We start from the raw sequence: 21616 nt of genomic DNA, 5'->3' as shown, positions 1-21616 counted from the left end.
TTTATTCTATCTAATAGTGATGAAGCGTTTTTTTTGTTTGTTTTTTATTGAAGCTTAGATGAAGCTTAGCGTTAATTCACGAAATCTTACCTTCAGCTGTGATTGGCAGATTGTTTTTGCAAACCGTTCAGCTCTAGTGGAGAAGAGTGGCTACATGCCTGTATTTAAGCACTTTGTTTACACTCTGTTTCAATATCCCATATTTACATGGGAAAGTCGGCAGTCAGGAGTCAGGATTTTGCACTAAAAATCACTGCGCTGTTTTTTTTTTCCTGTTTATTCTAGGCTTTTTGTGCCTTTATTGATGGATGAGGACAGTGGACAGAATTGTAAACAGGGACGAGAGAGTGGAGGAAAGAACCCGGGCCGCTTGCATACATGGGGCACACCTTGAACCACTAGGCCACCTGCGCTCCACCAGCCTTTTACTTACAACAATCTCATAGCACTCTTTTTAAATCATAGATATGATAAGTTGCTCCATAATGCATGCGTTTAATTTGCATTTTACATTTAATTTGTATTCTTTTAAATCAGTGGATATTAGGCTCATCATTTCTGTTTTGCTTTTATTTTGCATATGTTTTGTTTTCCTTTTTTGACTCATGTTTAACATATCACAGGCTGTACCAACTTTCACAGATAGTTCAAAATAACACAAGATTGAACGAAGTATAAACTGCACTAATGTTAGTTAAAAAAAAAAAAGAATAAAAAGAGATGTTAACCTAGAATTACAAATCTGGAACTTTATATTCCTTTATTTAATTGATGAACCGAAACTGTATCAATCTGTGCCCCCAAAACTGAGGTATGAAATGGACCATGACCTTTTAAACCGTTACACCCCTGTAACGGTTTGTACCAAAAAAACACAGATGGAATATTCAATAAAACCAAAGCGATGTGCACGCTCTTTGGGAAGAAGTTATCGTTTCACTGAAGCAACACCAGCCTTAAGTACCAGCAAAGGGAGTTTGCTGCACCAAACCAACCTCACTGAGCAACGCAGGCCCCCCAAGAAATCTGCCTGTGGTATGTTGACGAGCAGAAAAGCCAAACAGATTGCACAAAGGCTGAAATACATAATACTGTTGAGGACGAGGGGTTCACTGAAGTTTTTGCAAGTGGCATCGGAGGACTTGAGCATCAATACGTGATTAATCATGATTAATCTACAGAAACCTGTGTTAATTTGATTAAAAAAATGTTATCATTTCACAGCCCTAATATGCACTTATACTGTTTGTGTTAAAGGAACTTTACCATCAGACTTACCCAGAGACTCCACCCCCTCTCTCTTCTTGCTGCTGGCCTTGCTGCTGGACTCACAGCTGATGTGGTAAAAGGTAAAGAGGATGTGGTGTTTGTCGTGCACATGGACCGGCAGCTCAATCTTCACCTGTGCAGAGAGGGAGACGGCACAGCTTTAACCTCAGTAAATCAGCATTATTCTAGTGCTCTAGTTAGATGAAGGGTCATCAACCACATTTAGCAAGGGAAAGCTTTTTTCTAACAGATGCAGGTGGGGGACAGACTTTCAAATAAACTGAAACAAAATGAATACTTTCCTCTATTCATGTTTTTTGTTTCCTTTAAATGTATCCTATCTTCAGGGATGCAAACTAAGTAATACAATTTACTCAAATTACTGTAATTGACTAGTTTTTTGGTACTTTTGAGTACATTTTGAAATCGGTAGTTTTAAGAGACAGTAAAGCACAAGTTTAATCATGCTAAAAATAATTAGTGCACTAATTAATTGTGGTTAATGGGATTAATCTTGAAAGCCCTAATAAATCCATTGCAATGACGTTTTGTTCCTGCAGAGGATCCTTGAGAAAATGACTAAAATACTACAACCACAAGAGGGCAGCAGCAGCTCATTTATGTATTTTCCCTCAACTTTCATGTACAGATTCTTTAACAGGAAGTGACACATCCTGCTAATGTGGTTTTCCACTAATGCAAATTAAGTAACCAGCCTGTTTCTGAAGAATGACACAAATAAACATCACCATTCTCCACTTTATGACTTCAGTTTGAATCATCCAGTTAGATTGACAAACTCTGCTCATTGTAGGATCAGTCACTTCCACAGCATTGTGATGCACATACTTGAAAAGCTCTTCATGTCCTGACTAAGACTTTTTTAGATGTCAGAGTCCTTGTTACACCACTACCACAACCATAATTCAAGTACAACTACTGATAATTATTTTTAAGGAGCTTTTCTGTAGACTCGAAGCACATTCAGAAGCTGAAGAGATAAAAATCAAGGCAAAATATGTTAAAGATAAAGATCATTGCTGCCCAGCTTGAGCAGAGTTCTTCACGATTTAACAGGAAGCTTAATCATGTGGAGGTAAATCCCGGTGAGCGTGCCCTTTTGTGTGTGATGTGGGGACTCTTAAGATCCTAATCCTTTGATATCAGGGCCATATGGAGCCCCTCTGCTCTACTCCCTTATCAGCATCCCAGCCGGACCTCTTTGACTCGGTGTGTGCGTGTAGAGGGGTCTGTGGGTGTCTGACCAGCCTAGTGTGAGGCCTTGGCTCCCCCTGGACACAGATTTATGGGATTATCTCAGAGCTAGTGGAGGAATTTGAGTCAAGAATTTCTGGTGCTCATAGGAATTTGAGGATTAATAATAAGAGTTCATTACTGCCCCAGTTATACCTTTGAAAATTCAAACTTTAGCTTTAAAAACACGATGAGAACATGCTCCTTTAGATTGTTTAAATGCCATCATGCCACAAGTTGATCTTTGTTTTAAACCCACAATATGTAAAAACAATTACATTAAAGATGACATCAAGGTTGTGGGAAGTCGTGGGACAGTTCTTTTCACCACTGGGGCCCACTGGGGGGCCTCAGAGGTGGTGTGGGTGGGCTGTGGGAGGTAATTTACAATGATTCAATATCATAGAAATAAAAAAATAAGATAGAACAAAATCACATTTTAAATAATCATAAAATACTCAATTACTTATAATTTAAGACCAAGAAATAACAAAACACAAACAGAAGTTTTGTCACATTTTCATGATTTATTCATGAAATAAATGTATACAACCAGAGTCATGGTTGAACTGGTGTTGGATTAACTGGTTAGGCCCGCCCACAGAATTGACTGAAACCCAAGAGAACGGGCCTTCCCCAGCTGTGATTTATTGATGATATCAAAGCATGTGTCTGTTTTATCATTAGCATTGGTGCTAGCATCCGGGCTAACAATTCCCTCATTTTGGAGCTGAAAATTGTGACGAGCTATTATTGGATTCTGAAATTGAAATTATTTATTATGCAAGTTTTTAACCCCCTTTAACCACATGTATCAATGTTGTGCGCCTTTTTACCAATTTAAGCCACTTTTCATCACTATTTTCCCACCATTTTTTGCCACTTATAACCCCTCTTTTGCCTGTTTTTGCCAGAATTGTCCACTCATTTTCCATTTTCTGCCTATTTTTTGCTTCTGTTAGCCTGTTTTTGCCACTTAAAACACATTGTGCCCCAGTTTGCCTCTTATTTCATCACTTTTCTGCCTTTACTAGACACATATTTTTTCTCAAATAACCCCCTTTTCCCACGTTTTGCCTCTAAGATAGTAAAACACTAATACATTTTTGAAAATTGTTGCTTTTTTAAGACTGCTCATTATTCAAGTTGAAATAAACATGGTTATCATAACCTAACTTTGCAAAAATAATCAAATTGCAAATTTTTTCCCCAATATTGCTACTGCAATTTAATTTGCGATTATTCTTAGGTCAATCTTATGTATTTTCGACAAATTCAAGCAATAAATAGTTCCATAAATAAGACCATGTGCATTGAAAACAATGAAATTATTTCAGAAGCAATTAATCCATAGTAGCATAAATCTGGATATTGGGGCGCAACAAGCTTTAAGCTATAAAGGAGGAGGCTGGGGTGGGGGAGGTAAAGCTGGCTACCAGCTGAGGTATGACCTTCATGAAGTAACGCTAGGCTTCATTAGTTTTATTTAGAATGAGCCAACTATCATTTTATGTCACTCATTTGGATTAAGAAAAACACATAAAACACAAAAATGAGGATTGTTGTAAACCATTACAAAAAATGACACTTGAATGTCTGCATAATATGCCTAAAATCTCTGCTAAAATTGATTTATTAAACTGGTATTTTGACACATTTCAAGTTAAAGAAATATTACAACTGTAAATTGCAGCAGACCATATTGCGATACATACACAGGACCATGATTTTTCTGACCTCCATGAGGCCCCAGTTTGGCTGAGTCCCACAAAACTCTCCCCTTTACTCGGCGGCCTCACTGGTGACACCTATCTAACATTTTACTACTTTGCCGCGTCCTGATTTAAAAAATGTATCCGTGTCTTCAGAGACATCAATGCCTCTTGGGAAGAGTTTGTTGGGACACAAGGTGTTTATAGAGATAAATATCAGAAAATAAAATTTAAGTGACTTTGCAAGGGCCTGAACATACTAGAAATTTGACAGAGTATCACAAAAGTCAGGATGAGGATATACTGAGTATTGACATTTTAATCCCACCCTAACTCTGACCCTGTGCAATAGTTGGAGCTTATTTCTACAGGAGTGGCTGCAAGAGCCCTAAAATGCCTCTGTAGTTATCAAATATAGCAATGTTCATGCTTTCTTCATCACATATTGCAAAGAGAGAGAACAACTGCTTCACTACAAGCCTGTAAACTCTGACCAGCCTATCTAATGTGGGATAACAAACTAGTGGTTACGTCTCACCTCGTCGTAGAACTCCGGGCTCTGATTGTGGTGCAGGACGGCTGCATAGGTGCTGCTGGTGAAGAGTGAGTCTCCAGGCTTGCCGTAGATGCACTGGAAGACAAACAAGAACATCAGTCACACAGTTATGGCCCTTTGATGCTGGGGCACGCTGGTGAGCAAGAGCTCAGATATTTGTGATTGAAGGCCAGGTGAGCATGCAACCTTTTATTTTAGGCTCATCAGAATCCAACAGAGAAATATGGAGGCTGTATTTACCCAACACATTGTCTCTGTCTATAAAAGAGTGGCCTCATTATAAAAACAAGCGTAATTTTCAGGCCTTAAAATCAATGTTAGACCAGTGACAGCCCTCTTCATACTTGACTAGGTGTTTATAACTGAAAACCATTAACTTTTTACAGCTATTTTATGACTTTTCTCTTCTAATTGTTGTGAAGATGACATAGCAAAAGCTCTGCTTTGTACCAGAGCTGCAGAAAGTCCAAGGAGAAGCTCTGTGGGAAAATAAGCTCAAGCCTCATCAGGTCAAGATTTATGTAATGAGAGGGGACAAAGAGGGGAAAATAATTCCAGTTCAAACCTGCTCTGATGGCTGGTTTGATGCCATAATTAGGATGCTAACAATTGTAGTCATCTCTAATGAACAATAATGAGCAGAGCTGGCCGGAGGAAGGACAGAGTTCTGGAGCCAGATGATTGAAATCGAGACTGATTGGAGGAGGAGGATGACAGGAGTCGTGACGATGGGTGAGGCTCTGAGGGAGAGGAGTCGGGGTTTAAATCTCAGCTTAACCTAGTCTGAAGAAGGAGCTGAAAGAGGGAGGGAGGAGGGGGAGATAACGCAGATTTTAGCAAAGATCTGTTGCCCCGGATGGGAAGGTAAAGTAGCGATGCAGGTGTGGTGCTTGGTTTGTTTACAACCATGGAAAAAAACAACCCATTCAGGGACTTTAAAGCAGCAGTAGCAGGTTAAGGGGGCTGATGGGAGAGCTGATACCCTGACTGAGGATGAGGGCTGAGGTTGGTGGATGTTATCTATCAGTGAGTCTGTCCTGTTCATACATGTAAAGTTCTATATGGATATAATTTTAACCACTCTGAGCTCTCCTGGCATGGAGGCACATCCCTTTGTAAATTGCTCAGTAACTTTTGAACTGCACGTTGTAGGAACTAACTTGTTTTTTCCTTTGAAAGCTCTCTGTTGTGCCTTTCTAACTATGTTCTTCATACATTCGTAGCTCTTACAGAAAAATTTCTAGTGAGCCCGGAATTTGGCTGACTTCCCGGGGTCTCTGAGGACGGCGTTGTCGTATACAACAAGAAGTGACAAGTTTATAAAAATGTTATTAACTTTTGAACCATAAGTCATAGAAAGGTACTCTTTTTTCCTCTGAAAGCTTCCCTTAATGTCTCTGTAGCTCTAAAGGACGTTGTTCTCCCAAGCCCAGAATTTTGGTGACTTTTTGGGGTCTTTAAAGATGAAATCCATGCTGTAAGATCCAATAATAAGCATCTTTTTAAATCAATTTTCACACATTTACTCAGGCTTTCCACCATGGGCATGGGCATCGCCATATTGTTCACCCGCAAAGCATTGTGGGAGGGGCTGTTGACCAATGGCAAGCTGTTGCGTCTGCTGTGAGGAATTGCATAAATGAATCTTACTGCAAAAAAGTGCATGGATGTTTTTTTGTATATATGTAAATATTTTGAAAACTGTCAGGCACAGCATGTTTTATTTTTTCACTGTTTTGGTGCCAAGAGATGTGAGAACAAGTTTTTGCAAAGAGAAGTCACAGTCACTATTGTTTACTGTGTGTTATCAATAAAAATCTTCGACTTTCAAATTCCAATTTGTTTTTTTCTTTTGTATTTAGAGTCCTGTAACTTTTTTAAAATTCAAGTAACATCACTGTAGTAGGTATATTCTTAAAGCCCAGGTTGTCCTGAAAAAAAGGATGTACAGAGCTTGACCAGGCACCACAGGGTTGATGTTTTTCAAGCTTTTTAAGAAAAAAAGTCCAGACAAGACATGATAGTGAAAAAAAAAGCTGTGAGCTCTAATGGTTAAACAAGATAACAGGTAAGACGGTATCATTTATACTGCCATAATTTATGTTTTGCTAAGATAATGTTGTACGGTGGGTGATAGTCATTCCAAATAATGTCTAACATTCCCTAAATTTCCTCCAGGATACAGTATTACATGGGTTAGAAATCACATTATAGAGGAGTAGCTCAGATCAAGCACGTGCCAGCCTCAAGCCTTTAAAGAGAATGCTTCTTTATCAACTCTAACAGCTGTTTCGGGCTGGGTGCGTGTTTGCTGCATGCCTTCTGCAGCGCATGTTCGCGCCATTACAGCTTTCATATCACTCACATGTGCCCACATCTCCCTGCTGTCAATAAGGCCCCGCCCCATGGAGAAAAATTCAGGAGTATATGCAAAAGCTTTTTGTCCTATCACCATTTCATCCACACGGAGACGGCGTTTTGGGAGGCCGTAAACGCTACTTTTCGAAATAGGGTCCCAGCCTTCATCTTCACACAGCCAACCGCATCTTCCTTGAAATGATTAAGTCACACATAGCATAGTCCACCTGAGCCACATGTGCGGGTCCAGCCAAAACAACAGTGGCGGGTTCCATTACAGGGTTGTGTTCAGATTCAGTTGTGTTTATAAGCATGCTTCGTAATCTTCTTCTCTCTTTTTGGCGCATTTCAGTGGCAGCGTTACAGCACCACCTACAGGCTTGGCATATACACTACAGTGTTTTCAATCGTTTAAAGTGGTTCCATGCTTCGTTTAAAGGTGTTGCATTGTCTATCATTGAAGGTGGAACAAAAGGATTAAAGTAAAGTGAACTTTAAATTTTCAAACCAGTCCTCATTGATGACAAATAACAACCCTCTGTTTCTGACTAGGGCTGGGCAATTAATCACAAATTAGATAACATCACAATATGGACCACTGCAATTTTCAAATCGCAGAAGCTGCAATATTTCTCTGACCTGAAATTTGCGCCAAAACCTTTTTTTTTTTTTTTGCAGCAGAGATGTTATGCATTACATATCATGTAATCATTCAAGTGAAATTTTTAAGAAAAGTCTACAAAAAATCCTACTTACTTCATTTTTGTAGGTTTTTCTTATTAAACATGAGAATTACATCAAAATGATCACTCCCTTCGATACAAGAATTCATGTCCCATTTGCAATACAAGTTGAAATCTTCACAATTAGATATTTTTAAAAAAAATTTTCCCCCTTTGTTTTATCTAATATTTTGTTGGTTATAATATAGAATGATGTATTGCCTGTGTTTGTTGGAGAATACACAAGATAAGGAACTTAAGATATAATTGCAGGTCAAATTGCAATCACAATATTGGGGAAAAAAAAACACAATTAGATTATTTTCTCAAATCATTTAGCCCTATTTCTGATAGGGCTGATTTTCAACCAACCAGATTTACTGAATGAAAAATGGTTGGACCTCCTATTGAGCAAAAACGCATGACAAATCAGAGCAACAGGACAAAAAAGTATATTTTAAGAGTTTCATGCACTTTTTTGGCACAATTGCTGCTTCCAGAAACACATTTACAACCCACTTTTGGGTCGCAACCCACCAGCTGAGAACCACTGTGTCAGACTGCTCCGTGTATGTGTAATGAAGGCAAAGTCTGCCCTGCTAGGGTGGGAGTTTCAAAGAATTGCATTTAATTTCTCAACATTAGTTTACCCCAGGAAAGAAGAATTAATGCAATCACAATGTAAATTAACATAGATTGTATTACAAGGGGAGGGGCCCTTACTTATAAATCAGTTACAGGAGTTCTGATATTAGTTTTACAGCTTCTTGACTCATACAAAGTGTTGTTGCAAGTATGTACACCGCTTTCCACATTATTAAGCAAATGACATATTTCTCTTATTTTCCAAAATATTAATACAAATAACAGTCAGAGTATTTTTCAAGTCATCAGCCATTAGAGCATAATTCAAATGTTTTTGAACAAGCTTCATAATGATAAACGTTATTTTATTAAAAATAAAAACCTCATAATGCACTTTTCCACATGTTCCACATGTTCCACAGGTTTCAGCAATATGGGAAAGAAAAAGGATCTCTCTGCTGCTGCAAAGTGTCAAATAGTGTAATGCCTTGGACAAGGAATGAAAACATTAGATATTTCACAAAAATTAATCGTGATCAACGTACTGTGAAGAAATCTGTGGCTGATTCAGAGTACAGACAGGTTCATGCAGATAAAGGCATAATGAGGAAGGTTTCTGACAGACAAATACAACAGATTAAGAGAGTAGATGCTAAAATGCGTCTGGAGTCCCACCAACCTCAAGGTGTAGGATCCTCCAGAGGCTTGCAGTCGTGTATAAACCTACTATTCAGCCACCCCTAACCAGTGCTCACAAGCAGAAATGGTTGCAGTGGGCCCAGAAATACATGAAGACTCATTTTCAAACAGTCTTGTTTACTGATGAGTGCTGTGCAACCCTGGATGGTCCAGATGGAGGAGTAGTGGATGGTTGGTGGATGGCCACCATGCCCCAATGAGGCTGTGATGTCAGCAAAGAGGGGGCAGAGTCATGTTTTGGGCCGGATTCACGAGGAGAGAGCTGGTAGGCCCCTTAGGAAATGAAAATGACCCCAGCAAAGTATTTAGAGTTTCTGACTGACCACTTTCTGCCATGGTAAAAAAGAACAGCAGTGCCTTCTGTAGCAAAATTATCTTCATGCATGACAATGCACCATCTCATGCTGCAAAGAATACCTCTGTCATTGGCTGCTATGGGCATAAAAAGAAGAGAAACTCATGGTGTGGCCCCCATCCTCCCCTGACCTCAACCCTGTTGAGAACCTTTGAAGCATCCTCAAGTAAAGATCTATGACGGTGGGAGGCAGTTCACATCAAAACTGCCGTTCTGGGAGGCTATTCTGGCATCCTGCAAAGAAATTCCAGCAGAAACTCTCCAAAAACTCACAAATTCAATGGATGCAAGAATAGTGAAGGTGATATCAAAGAAGGGCTCCTATGTTAACATGTAACTTTGCCTGTTAAGATGTTTTTGATTGAAATAGCTTTGATTTCAGTGAATATGACCTCCTAATGCTGCAAATTCAACAGATGACCATTTTCAGTTCTTTACGACCAAAAAAATGTTTTAAAACTCTGCCTTGCTTAATAATGTGGAACAGCACATTTTGGGGTTTTTATATTTAAAATAATTATCATTATGAAGCTTGTTCAAAAACATTTGTATTGTGCTCTAATGGTTGATGACTTGTAAAATACTCTGACTGTCATTTGCATTAATATTTTGGAAAATAAGACAGAAATGTCATTTGCTTAATGATGTGGAAAGCGGTGTATTATAGATATAAGCACATTGCTCTGCAGATTTTCTCCTGACAGTAATGAAAGGAATTACATGGCTACGTCTAGAAACCCTTAGATACTGAATAACCACTCAACCCTGGCTGCATTTATACTATTAGTAAAAAACAAACAATTATGATACCTGTTTGAAATGTTTACAACACAACTAAAAGCTCTAGACACCCCATACTGAAAAATTAATTGTTTTGAATGATTAAAAATTGCAGGCAAACTCTTGCACACTGCCCACACTGCACAAATATGTTTGCAACATTTTTATAGGTGGAGGGAATTTGCAAGAATCAAGAGGAACCTTTTATTGTTCGTGTTTCGAGTTTGTTTTGTCAAAGTACTTCCTGACATAACTTTTCCTGGTCACGACTGATATTTTGCATGCAATGCATGAACTGCCCAAAACAATCCACGTGTGGGTGCATGAGCAGAATAATGACGTCAGCAACAAGTACCTAAGTAAACGTAACCATCCCTTTCAAAAATAATTTTTTTACGCAGGCTGAATAAGAGAGCTCTTTTTTTTGTTAGGTGTTAAACTGAAAGTTCCAGCTAAATCCACAACAAATCAATTCTTAGCTTATAAACACCAGTCTGAGTGGTGAAGAAGGGTTCATTTGTGACAAAGACTACTATTTGGGGGCACTTTCACTTTGCAGTCTTTAAGAAATCCATTCAACTTCCACACCATTATCTCCTAAAAAAATCTCAGTTAAATTACCCTGAACCTCCCTGAGCTTCCGCTGCCTCTGATTAAAATCTCCACAGAGGTGTACTGCCAGCTCCGGCGCTGTGCTGTAGCAGACTGTGTTTGTGTGAGATCTACTGTATCCAACATGTACCATGCATGACTGCACGCTGATCTGTCTGTCTGTCTGGACCGTCTTTATCAAGAGGATCAATGTTTTGGCGGCTGAAGTCAAAGAATTCCTGTTTTCTTCCCTCCTGCTTGCAAAAAAAAAAAAAAAGAAAAAAAAAAAAATCCACGCTGCCTTACAGAACATTTCCACCCACAAATATCTGACATGTGTGGCCAGAGAGAAAAGAGGAGGAAAAAAGTGACCGTTTATTATCTTCTCCTGCCAGCTGTAATAACCAGCTTCTGTTTGCATTTCCTCCCTCCTCTTCTGGCCCCTTTAGCTGCTAACTGAATTACAGTTTGTGAAAGCAATAAAAAAGAGGAGTTTATCATGTTGGAAGCATCTCTGCTATCGATCAAATCTCACCCTGGATGTTTGAGATATTTCCATGGCAGCGTTATTGTTTCTGCACCAGGCTCCTGGTGATCTGCTGGAGTAGAGAGCGTGTGTGTTTCATCTCTGCAGATTATTTATCATCGTGTTTCTTCTTTCTTCTGCTTTGTTTCCTTTGTTCGCTCTGAACTTCTTCTGCATCTGGATTGTTTTATCTGACCAAGCATATGTTCTCTTGGTGTCTGTGTAATGTTATAATCATGATTTAAACATCATAAACTTAAAGATGCATGTGATACAGTTATATTTCAGCATGACACTGACTGTTTCAGGCTGTACGCTAACTTATATCATTGGAAAACTTTTATTTGGTTAGCTTTTTTAACATTTGACAGGCCAACAGTATGTTTTATTTCACAGAGTTAAAAAAGATCTGAGTGCCAGGTTTAAAATCACAAAATTAAAAACATTATTTTTATCATAGTGTTGAGTTTTGTGTCTCAATTTTATCACTAAGTGGCAAAAAAATAAACAATATCAGTATGGACATTCAAATGTAACTCAAGTTTTAGTAAGTCTGCAGACTACCTCACATCTTTGTGCTTTTAATATAGATTTTTAATACAGATAGCTCTCATAAGAGCTCTTTTTGCTGCAACACTTTCTTCTATCTAAAAGATAAAATCTTCAATATTTGGAGAGTTTGATGCAATATCTCTAAAAGAAGTCTTGAGATTTTCATAAAGATTTAAAAGCTGCTTTGCCCTGCAAATGCCCTAACTTGTAATCCTAGCATGCATTTTTACAGTAAAGGCAATAAAATCACAATAGATCTACATTTTTCCATAAATTCAAAGCAACATAAAATAATGTATTTGTTACAGCATTTGAAAAACATTTTTAAATTCCATTTTTGACACTGTAAGGCCATTCTTAATAGTTCCTGGATGAAGAATTAAAGAAATGTAGAGACGTATTTCATGATGCTGACTTGTAGATGCTTTACATTAAAGCAGTGGTTCTTAACTGGTTGGGTAATGGGACCCACCACCAACTCCTCAAGGAGAATTGCAACCCAAGTTTTGAAGATTTTTTTGGCCCATCAGATAAATTCAGTAAAAAACATAACACAGCTTTTGCCTACGACAGTACAAAGGGTGTAACAAAACAATGAAAAAGGAAAAACATGCATGTTTTATAGAGTCTCTTAGACAATTTGGTCTGATTTTTTGTCCAAGGCACACATCCTACAAAGGGCTTTGCAACCCACTTGTGGGTTCCAACCCACCAGTTGAGAACCACTGTGTCAGAAACACATTTCTGCTCAGAGCTGCAGTCAGATCTCTGCACCTCTGTCCATATCGTGTCTGTCAGTTCATTCCAGGCTGACATGACCGGTACGGTAAACCTCTATTGGTTTTTCAAAGTAAAAGCCTGATCAGTTTGTTTCTGTAATTCGGCAACCCATGTTTTTATATGGTACTTTTGTTCTGAAGTGTTTCCGGGATAGTTCCTTGGTTGTTGCAGTAACCTGCAAAGTTGCTTTGGTTTTAACTTTTGTTTCTATGCGATGTAAATGATTTAAAAACATAAAACTATAAGACATAACCATTCATCTCCTTTCACATCTTGTTCTCTGTGCAAAAGTTGTTGTTGGGAATTTCCACCAGATGAATGATGGGAAATAATCTCAGAAGTATTTGTATTCTAGTCTTGTAGTTAGTGACCAACAGTCTTTGCAAAATCTCAGTCTGAGACTAAAAACTTAGCAACTTGATGACAGATTGTCTTTAGATGTGAGAGGGTCCCAGATATCAGTCTTTTTAGAGTCTTTTAAAAGTTTTAGTCCTCTGGCTGCCGTAGAACAATTATCCTATAGACTCTTCAACAGGGTGGAGGACTACAATTCAAGGTGGGGGCATTACCACTTATTTTTAATGTCCTCTGATGTTACTGGTTCGTGATAAACAATCGAGAACTACCTAACTGTCTGAATAACTGAGAAACATTGTAATGTAGCCTTTTAGTGAGAGAAGAAGCATTATTTAAGCTGTCCGTGCATCACTTTTAAGTTGTAGTTCAGATATCCCCTTTTATATACATTGTATTTATATTATATATGCTTTTATGGGTAATGTTTTAACTTGATTTCTCATTTTGTGTGTTGTTATGTTCAGTGTGTTGTCACTGTCCAAGCCTGTTGGTTTGCTTCAAGTTCAACTTCTGGTGCATCAAGCTAAGAACCAAGCTGGACAGCTTAGAGCATCTATGACAAACTTTGATTGTCTTCATATGATTTAAATATAACAAAAGACTAAGTATTTGGAAGGGAGGATGGGAGATTCACCACAGCTGTTGCTGTGTAGTCTCTGTGTACAGGAAGCATGCCTTAACTGCTGAGCTAAACTAGGGCCATCTATAAATATCTATTAAATAGGAAAACTTGACACATTCCTTCAATCTGACATGAGAACAACTTCACGTCAAGCTTAAGTGCTAGAGCTGGAGTCAGAAGGAGTGGTGACGCTTCATTTTCACGGAATTCTCATGGAGTTTTCAGAGAAGGGGAACTGGGATGTTTGTAGACTGTAACAGTGTGATAATGAAGGCTCTGAGATGAAGACTGAGCCTTCATTAAACATTTGGTCGCCAAAGCGTAACTTAGGACAAAGCCTTAAGGCTATACTTGAACACTTGTGAATCTATTTCTACAAAATAAAGTGAAACGTGTTTAGCATTTATAAGTTCACCTCACCTTTAAAGGGGCTGCACCTTCCTCGTCTGAATCTCTAAACTGGATGCAGACTGCAATGTTTCTGGCCTGGGGTGAAAAAAATCAATAATGAGTCAATTAATGCAAAGCAGAGTAAATAAATCAACAGTCAGAAAGACACTGAGGCAACGTCACAGTCCATTTTGAGTCACACACCTTCGTGAAGCTCTTCTGGTTGTCGTATTTCAGCAGCAGGGGGTAGACGTACAGCTGGTTCTTGTAGGTGGTGAAGGGGTAGTTGTACTTGGCCTCCTCAGGGAGAAACTCCTCCACCTCCACTGAGACTCGCTCACAGCTGTCCTCAAAGGGCTTTACGGGAATGTACGAGGAAGTCACCGTGTCTGGAGAGACAGGGTGCATGAGTTAGTGTAACTCAGCGTAATTTTACCCATTAAATTATGAATATACAGTAGAGATAGTGCAGAGCTCTTAATCATTTTTGAATTTTAAACTTCGATTTTGGCTCATTAGGGCAGTGAAAACAAGAAAAGATTAAATGGAAACTGTGCAGAATCCTATGTTGCACATTTTTCTGAAACTTTCAACATGCTCAGTTTTAGATATTTACATTTTTTTACACTTGTTTATTCTCATTTATTACTTATTTTTCCAAGTGGTCAGAATGTTCAAGTGTTCAGACTGTTTTAAGTCCAATAAATGCATGTGATGTAAGTGTTTTAAAATCAATAGCTATGCTTACATGTGCACTATTTCTTCAATCATATCATAATTATTCTGACTAAGGATTCTATCTCACTGTTTGCATCAAGGCTAAATAAACTGATCTCATAAAACAGGGGTCGTACAACTCCAGACACTTCAAAGTGAGAGCAGAAACGCGAGCAGAATCCTCAACTTGAGGGTATTTTTCCTCTGTAAACTGTATGGCGTCCTAAATCACCATTACAACAGCTGCAATGACTTTCTGATGCACCCTGCTATGATAAAGGGAATACACGAGCAGGAAATACTCCTACCCATGGAACTGCAGCTGGCACGGATGGGGATGCTGTTTGTGTGTTTGAGACAGAGAGAGGTGGCGGGAGAGGGAGGGAGAGAGAGGATATGAGTGGAGACACTTCACCCTCAGTGTGTGAGACTTTTTAAAAAGGAAACTACGGATTTCTGTCACAGTCCATCCCAACTTCACTCGTACAGTGTGAGCACTCAGGTCGGGCACAACCATCGGATCATACAGTGTGAGCACATAAATAGTGTGCAATGGTCGTGCGTCATGAGCGATTCAGACACACGGTGTGAGCTGACATTCTGCCACGACTGTTGTAGGGTCGGCTTGAAATCGCATAGTGTATACCCGGCTTAACAGTGAGATCAGTCCCTATATCGCAGCCAGCCACAAGGGGGAAACCCGAGCAGGAAAAGTGCACTCCTATGACACCTGTTTCCACAGGAAACTGCAGTTTTTATCAAGAAAGAACAGACTGATAAATGTGTGTTTAACACGCATTATACTTCCTAATAATGGCTGACAACTGGATTATTGAAAAATGGATGAAACAAAGCCATTCCTGATTTAATTTTTTTCAATCTAAATTGTTTCAGAGTTGCTTTAAAAGCTGTAGAGAGTATTTAAAAAACAAACATTTAGGGGGCCAGATGTGGCTCTCGGGCTGCCAGTTGATTATCCCTGTTTTAAAGACTGGTGTACAGATGTAATAAACTTAATCAGAATAAAAGCATTCAGACATGTGCAGAGCTTTCCAACGGTCTAAGCTGTCAGAAACAGCAGCTATTAAACAAGAAACATGTGAGAAAGTGGTTGCTGTTCAGTGTTAACCTGCCAACAAAGTGGACAGTAGCTGCAGCTCTGTAAACACTCTAGCATTAATCCAGAGACGCCCTAACGAGTGATATTAATTTAACAATGTTGTCTGCTCCTAGGGAATGATCGGAGTTAAAAAAAAAGATCTTTTTTACTTTTGTTTTTGGCACTAGGCTCTAGAAAAGTTCAGCAGAGGCCAACTGTCAAACTACAGAGTTGCAGATTCACACAAGAGCACAGGAAGACAGGTCTTATGTAACGTCAGATCCAATAACAGAGTGCATCACCTTAACAGAGAGCTGAATGCATGGGAACAGTTTCTTACTGTAAACTACAACAGAATCAATTGATGGTTTTAGTGCAAGCTTTAAAAAGAGAAGTTTCTTCATGTTAGAATAAGGGGAGTGCTTAGAAATGACATACTTGAGAAGTCAGGAGGCACACACTCAATGATGACGTTTAGCTGTCCAGGGATGGTCTGGAGTTTACTCTTCTCAGGTCTGACAAGGACAAACACATTAATCACATCAGAAACAATCACATCCAAGTATTTTTAAACACAGGGCATCAAAGTTGTCTTCTTATGCAGAGCGCTGTCTCCTTTGCAGCACATAAAATACAAACTTACAGAGGTTTAAAATAAATAAAACACAAGTGTTTTGAGCTACGGTAACTAAGCAGAAGCATGGTGGTGATGACTCACTTCCTGATGTCGGCCAGCAGCTTGATGATGTCGTCAGTGGAGATTTTGCTGCTGTCCTGACGGTAGAGAGGAGAAAACTTCCCATCCATGTCCAGGCTGCCCTGAGCGTCTTTGAACACTTGCCTGGAAACACATCACACATGGCTACAGATCCAGTCTCATGAAAACATCAGATTTTAACACTAGATTCAAGGTTAAAGAAACACATCTGCAAATGTGGGAGCTGGCAGGAAAAGACAGCGCTGTATTTGATGTGATTCTAACAGGTTATACTGCCATCTGAAAGAGTTATATTATTGGAGCTGCTTCTCACCTTTGTATGGAAAAACTCTTGTGTGCCTGAGCTTGTTTTTTATGTACACCATTAAGGCTAGGGCACTGTTAAGATGCAAGAGTCCAACACACACTCACTGCAGTTAAAAAGGTGGCCCTATAATGTGAAGTACTTAAAAAGTCTGATGAGAACTGGATATAGCAGAGACACACATGATATTAAAAGATACACAATACATAGCCCCTAATAACAATAATATAACAATTCTGCATTATTCATATTTGCAAGGCAATCATAGAGATATTATATGATATCCCAGACTGCACTATCCTTTTCTTGGGCAAGAGATTGCACAGTAACTCATGGCATGATACACTAGGATCTGATCCGATCCCATTTGATACGATACAATAAGGCAGGGGTTCTCAACATTGGGGTCGGGACCCCATTTGGGGTTGCGAGATAATGAGAGGGGGTCTCCAGATGCCTTAAAAAAAACTACAAACATTTTTGAATTACACTGTTGCCACTTTAATAAACCAATTTTGACTAACTGTAACCCATTTTTAATCACTTTTTCCCTCCAATTTCGCCAATTTTAACACATTTTTGCAACTTAAACCCATTTTTTTCGTCAATTTTAAACCCTTTCCACCACTTTTCTATCTGTTTTTGCCACTTCTAAACCAAATCTTGCAACTCTGCTATTGTTGGCTCTGTTGAAACATTATTGCCACTTTTAACCCTTTCACTACTTATTAAGCCCTGTTTCATAATTGGAGATGCCAAGTTTTGCCAGTTTCTGACTATTTCTGCTTGAGCTAACCCTTTTATGCCAGTTTATGTAAATTTTCATCCGATTTTACCAAATGTCCACCAATTTTTGCCACTTAAACACCATTTCAGCCACTTTTGAATTCCCTTTTACCACTTAATATGCCCATTTTTGCAACTTAAACCTATTTTTGCAATTTTTTTGGTTATTTTTAACCACTTTTATCTCATTTTTAACCTATTTCTGCTACATACATTTTCACCACCTTCCCCACCATTTTTTTACCATTATTAACCAATTTTAGCTATTTTGAACATTTTAATTCTGTTTTTTTTTTTTTTTTTATAAAAATGATTTACATTTTTAAGAGGGCTACTTACTACATAAATAAATTAAAAGTTGATTTGATAAGAGTGGTTATTATTCAGGTTAAATATAAAATACCACAGCTTAACTTTACAATGGACCATGATTCTGCTGGCCCCCAGGTAGGCTGGACCCCAGAAAACTCTCCAATCCCCCCCCCCAATGGTCAGCCTTGTCTGCCCATGACTATTCTTGAATGTGCATGGGTGTGTTCAACCAGCTTCAGGTACAATGGGGGTCCCTGGTGACTGGCACCTTTACTTTGGGGGTCGTGGGTTGAAAAGGTTGAGAACCACTGCAATAAGGTACAATCCGATGCGATAGGATATGATACCTTAAGGTACAGCACGATATGATATGATACGATCAAACGATATAACGATATATAATATGATACAATATGATAAGGTACAATAGGATACGATAATGTACAATACACTAGGATATGAAATGATAGGTTACGATAACGTACAATACGATACGATATGGTACAACACCATATGATACAATGAGGTATGATATGAAACAATATGGTATGATATGAACAATAACATAACAGTGCAAAAATGCATATTTTGCAAGGCACTAATGTAACAATATCATATGATATTCAAGACTACACTATCCTTTCTTGGGCAAGGACTTGCAGAATAACTCATGGCATGATAAACCACAACAGGGTATGATAAGCTAAGATACCATAAGGCAGTATTTCCCAGTCAATTTACTTGGAGCCTACCCTCCCTACATGTACCCAAAAAAAGCTGAGCCCTCCCAGGATCCAAGAGAGAAGAATAAGTGACACACTGCCGCCAAAAATCAACATAGATTTTGATTGTTTCACTGATGAAACCCTAAAAAAAAGGCCTATGCATGCTTTTCTTATCAAAAGACCTTTGTATAAACTACTTAATAACTGCTTTATCTGAGCTCTTATACCTCAAAGCAGACAAAGCCTTGCGCACACCATAATATATTATAAATATGATTGTATCATATTTATAATATAGTACACAATAATATATTATAAATATGATACAATCATAACAGATCATATCATTAGATATGATGCAAAATTTACAATTCTGTAAAGTAACAGACAAGAGGATTACATACCACACCAAAATATAGGATACAAAATGAGGGACGCCTCATGTTAGATTTTTTGTGGAAATTAGACATGCTGGTATTTACAAAATTCTTTGAACAAATACTGTTTTTGATAGGGATATATGCATGACCTAAACCTTTAGTCCTTTGAACAACCATTAAAAGTTTAAGGAGGAACTCAGCTGAGAAACCCATACACTTCATAATAACAGCCAATATTTTTGGCCCATTTTTCAAATATTATATAGACACATCAACATATATATATATAAGCATTTATGATGATACAACACTGTGTGTTTTTCAAAGATACTTTACGAAACAGTCCGATAAAATGCAAATATTTGGCCCCTGTGGTTTGGTAATTGTAAATCAGAATGATAACAAGCTATCATTTTTGGTAGCCTGTCCCATCCTACTCTTAACATTTTCCCCACATAAAACATGTGCAGCTTTGTGGCAAGTTCAGATTACTTGTTACCAAAAATTTAATCTCAGTGTGAGCATGATTAAACTAAAGCTTCTTTCACCTTGGAAAACCTCCATTGAAGCATGGACAGAATGTGTAAAATTGCACATATTTACTGTGGGTTCATGGACTTTCAGGGTCTAAAATAAGATTCTATCTATATTAGGTGTTATAATGATATTCTGTGCAGTCTTGGTTGATGCTGAAGAATCCAAAACAGATTTATTTCAGTGTACTATTCAGACTCATGGGGTATTCCTGTCTTACTTGGCAGCCCAGGCGAACGGCATCCTGTACTGGCCCAAGCGTTGGCACGTCTGCTTGGCAGCTTTGAGCACCTTCTGGGCAGTCTGAAAAATTCAAGGGAATACAAACAGAAGACACAAAATCAATATGGTGGGCAAAACACAATATGTGGAACTGGTCAATAAAGGCAGCCTTTGTCTCTAGTTTGGTTAGAAAAAAGCAAAACTGCCGGACCTTGTTGATGTCAGAGGTCTTGATGTACGGCTCTGCGCAGTGAGTGATGCCGTTCTGTAACACCTTCTCCACGCGGGCTACCAGGAAGATGTCGGCGTGGGGGTTGGTCACTGAAAAGATACCCTGCAGGAGAGAGGGAGAAAGAGCGAGATTCAGCAGGGACTTCATTATGCTGCAGCTAATAACTGTTTTCACTGTGAGCTTACTGCAGGATTCTGGGAATCATTAAGCCAATAAAACCTAATTCCATGGATTCTTTGACAGCTTTAAAGACCTTTACTTTAAGTGTGATAATCTAGAAGGGAAGACATTTTACAATTTAACTAACTTAACACACATGCACAGGAACTGTAAATGTGTCAGAACTGAGACTATTATTTAAGGACTCTATCCGCCTTCTCCTACCACAGAGAAATGAGGATATTACTGTAAAATCTGGAATATAAGTCACCTTTAACCTAACCTATGTTTCACTTCTTAAGTTAAATCACAGAGTTAAACTTTTTCATGGTATTCTAATTTTCTGAGGTGCATCTGTACATTAAAAACTAACATTGGAATGTTTCCGTTACTGAATCAAGTCAATGCAAAGACACCAGCTCTAAAACAATAACTATCCCTCTAAAGTTAAAGAGCATTATTTTGTTCTAGTTTTGTTGAGAAGTGCCATAGCTGCAGGTTTAAAGGGATGCTGTAGTGCTTTGTTCTCCCCTTAGAAGCAACAACCAGCCAGAGTGAAGAAGCTGAAACTCTGACTTTAGAAGATGAGAGCAGACCTCGCCTCCCAGGTTAAGTGAAAAGAATAAAGATCTGATCGGTTTAGCCCATTGTTCTCAACTGACCCCCAAAGTAAAGGTACTGAACCGGGGACCCCCACTGTACCTGAAGGTGGTTGAACGTAGCTATGAACAATCAAGAATAGTCATGTACAGACAAGGCCGTCCACGAGGGGGGAAAAGGGGAGAGCTTTCTGGGGCCCAGTCAAACCGGGGGCCCATGAAGGTCAGGAAAATAATTGTCCACTGTAAAGTTAAGCTGTGATATCCATATTTCATATATAACATGAAAAATAACAATTCTTTTCAAATAAACAAATAGTTTTCTTAATTCTTTTGTGGAATAGCCATCTTAAAAATGTAAATCCATTTCTGAAAAACATAACTAAAATGGGTTAAAATGCCAAAAAATGGTGGAAAGGGTGGTGAAATGGGATTTTGAAAGTAGCAAATATGGATTAGAAGCAGCAAAAATTAGATAAAAGTAGTACAAAAATAGCAAAATAATGGCAAAAATGGGTTAAAGGTCACATATTATGCAAAAGCCACTTTTTCAGGCTTTTCTAGCAAAACTATGTGCCCCTGCCCTGTCCACAATCCCCACAAGAATAAGGAAGATCCATTCCCTCCCCCCTCTCTTTCTCCATCTTTCAAAAAATGTGCTCAAACAAGCCGTTCTCAGATTTCCCCTCATGATGTCACATGGGGAGTTAGCCTTGCCCCT

At 38.6% G+C, this 21616-nt stretch overlaps 1 protein-coding gene across 2 annotated transcripts in view; it reads right to left on the bottom strand.

Annotated features, from left to right (window-relative positions):
* The window catches only part of dock11 (dedicator of cytokinesis 11), a 147471-nt gene that overhangs the window by 79039 nt on the left and 46816 nt on the right, over positions 1 to 21616 (bottom strand). For both annotated transcript variants that reach the window (XM_041779093.1, XM_041779094.1), the window contains exons 13-20: positions 20117 to 20239; positions 19904 to 19986; positions 16643 to 16765; positions 16363 to 16439; positions 14313 to 14497; positions 14139 to 14204; positions 4774 to 4866; positions 1279 to 1402 (exon numbers count right to left, since the gene is read on the bottom strand). In XM_041779093.1, the coding sequence (XP_041635027.1) occupies positions 1279 to 1402; positions 4774 to 4866; positions 14139 to 14204; positions 14313 to 14497; positions 16363 to 16439; positions 16643 to 16765; positions 19904 to 19986; positions 20117 to 20239 (874 nt within the window). The remainder of the gene's footprint in view (positions 1 to 1278; positions 1403 to 4773; positions 4867 to 14138; positions 14205 to 14312; positions 14498 to 16362; positions 16440 to 16642; positions 16766 to 19903; positions 19987 to 20116; positions 20240 to 21616) is intronic.

The sequence above is a fragment of the Cheilinus undulatus genome, linkage group 22, assembly GCF_018320785.1.
Source record: "Cheilinus undulatus linkage group 22, ASM1832078v1, whole genome shotgun sequence".
In the NCBI taxonomy this organism is placed as follows: domain Eukaryota; kingdom Metazoa; phylum Chordata; class Actinopteri; order Labriformes; family Labridae; genus Cheilinus; species Cheilinus undulatus.
Note: the sequence above shows the minus strand (reverse complement) of the source record. Positions and strands in the feature narration are given on the sequence as shown.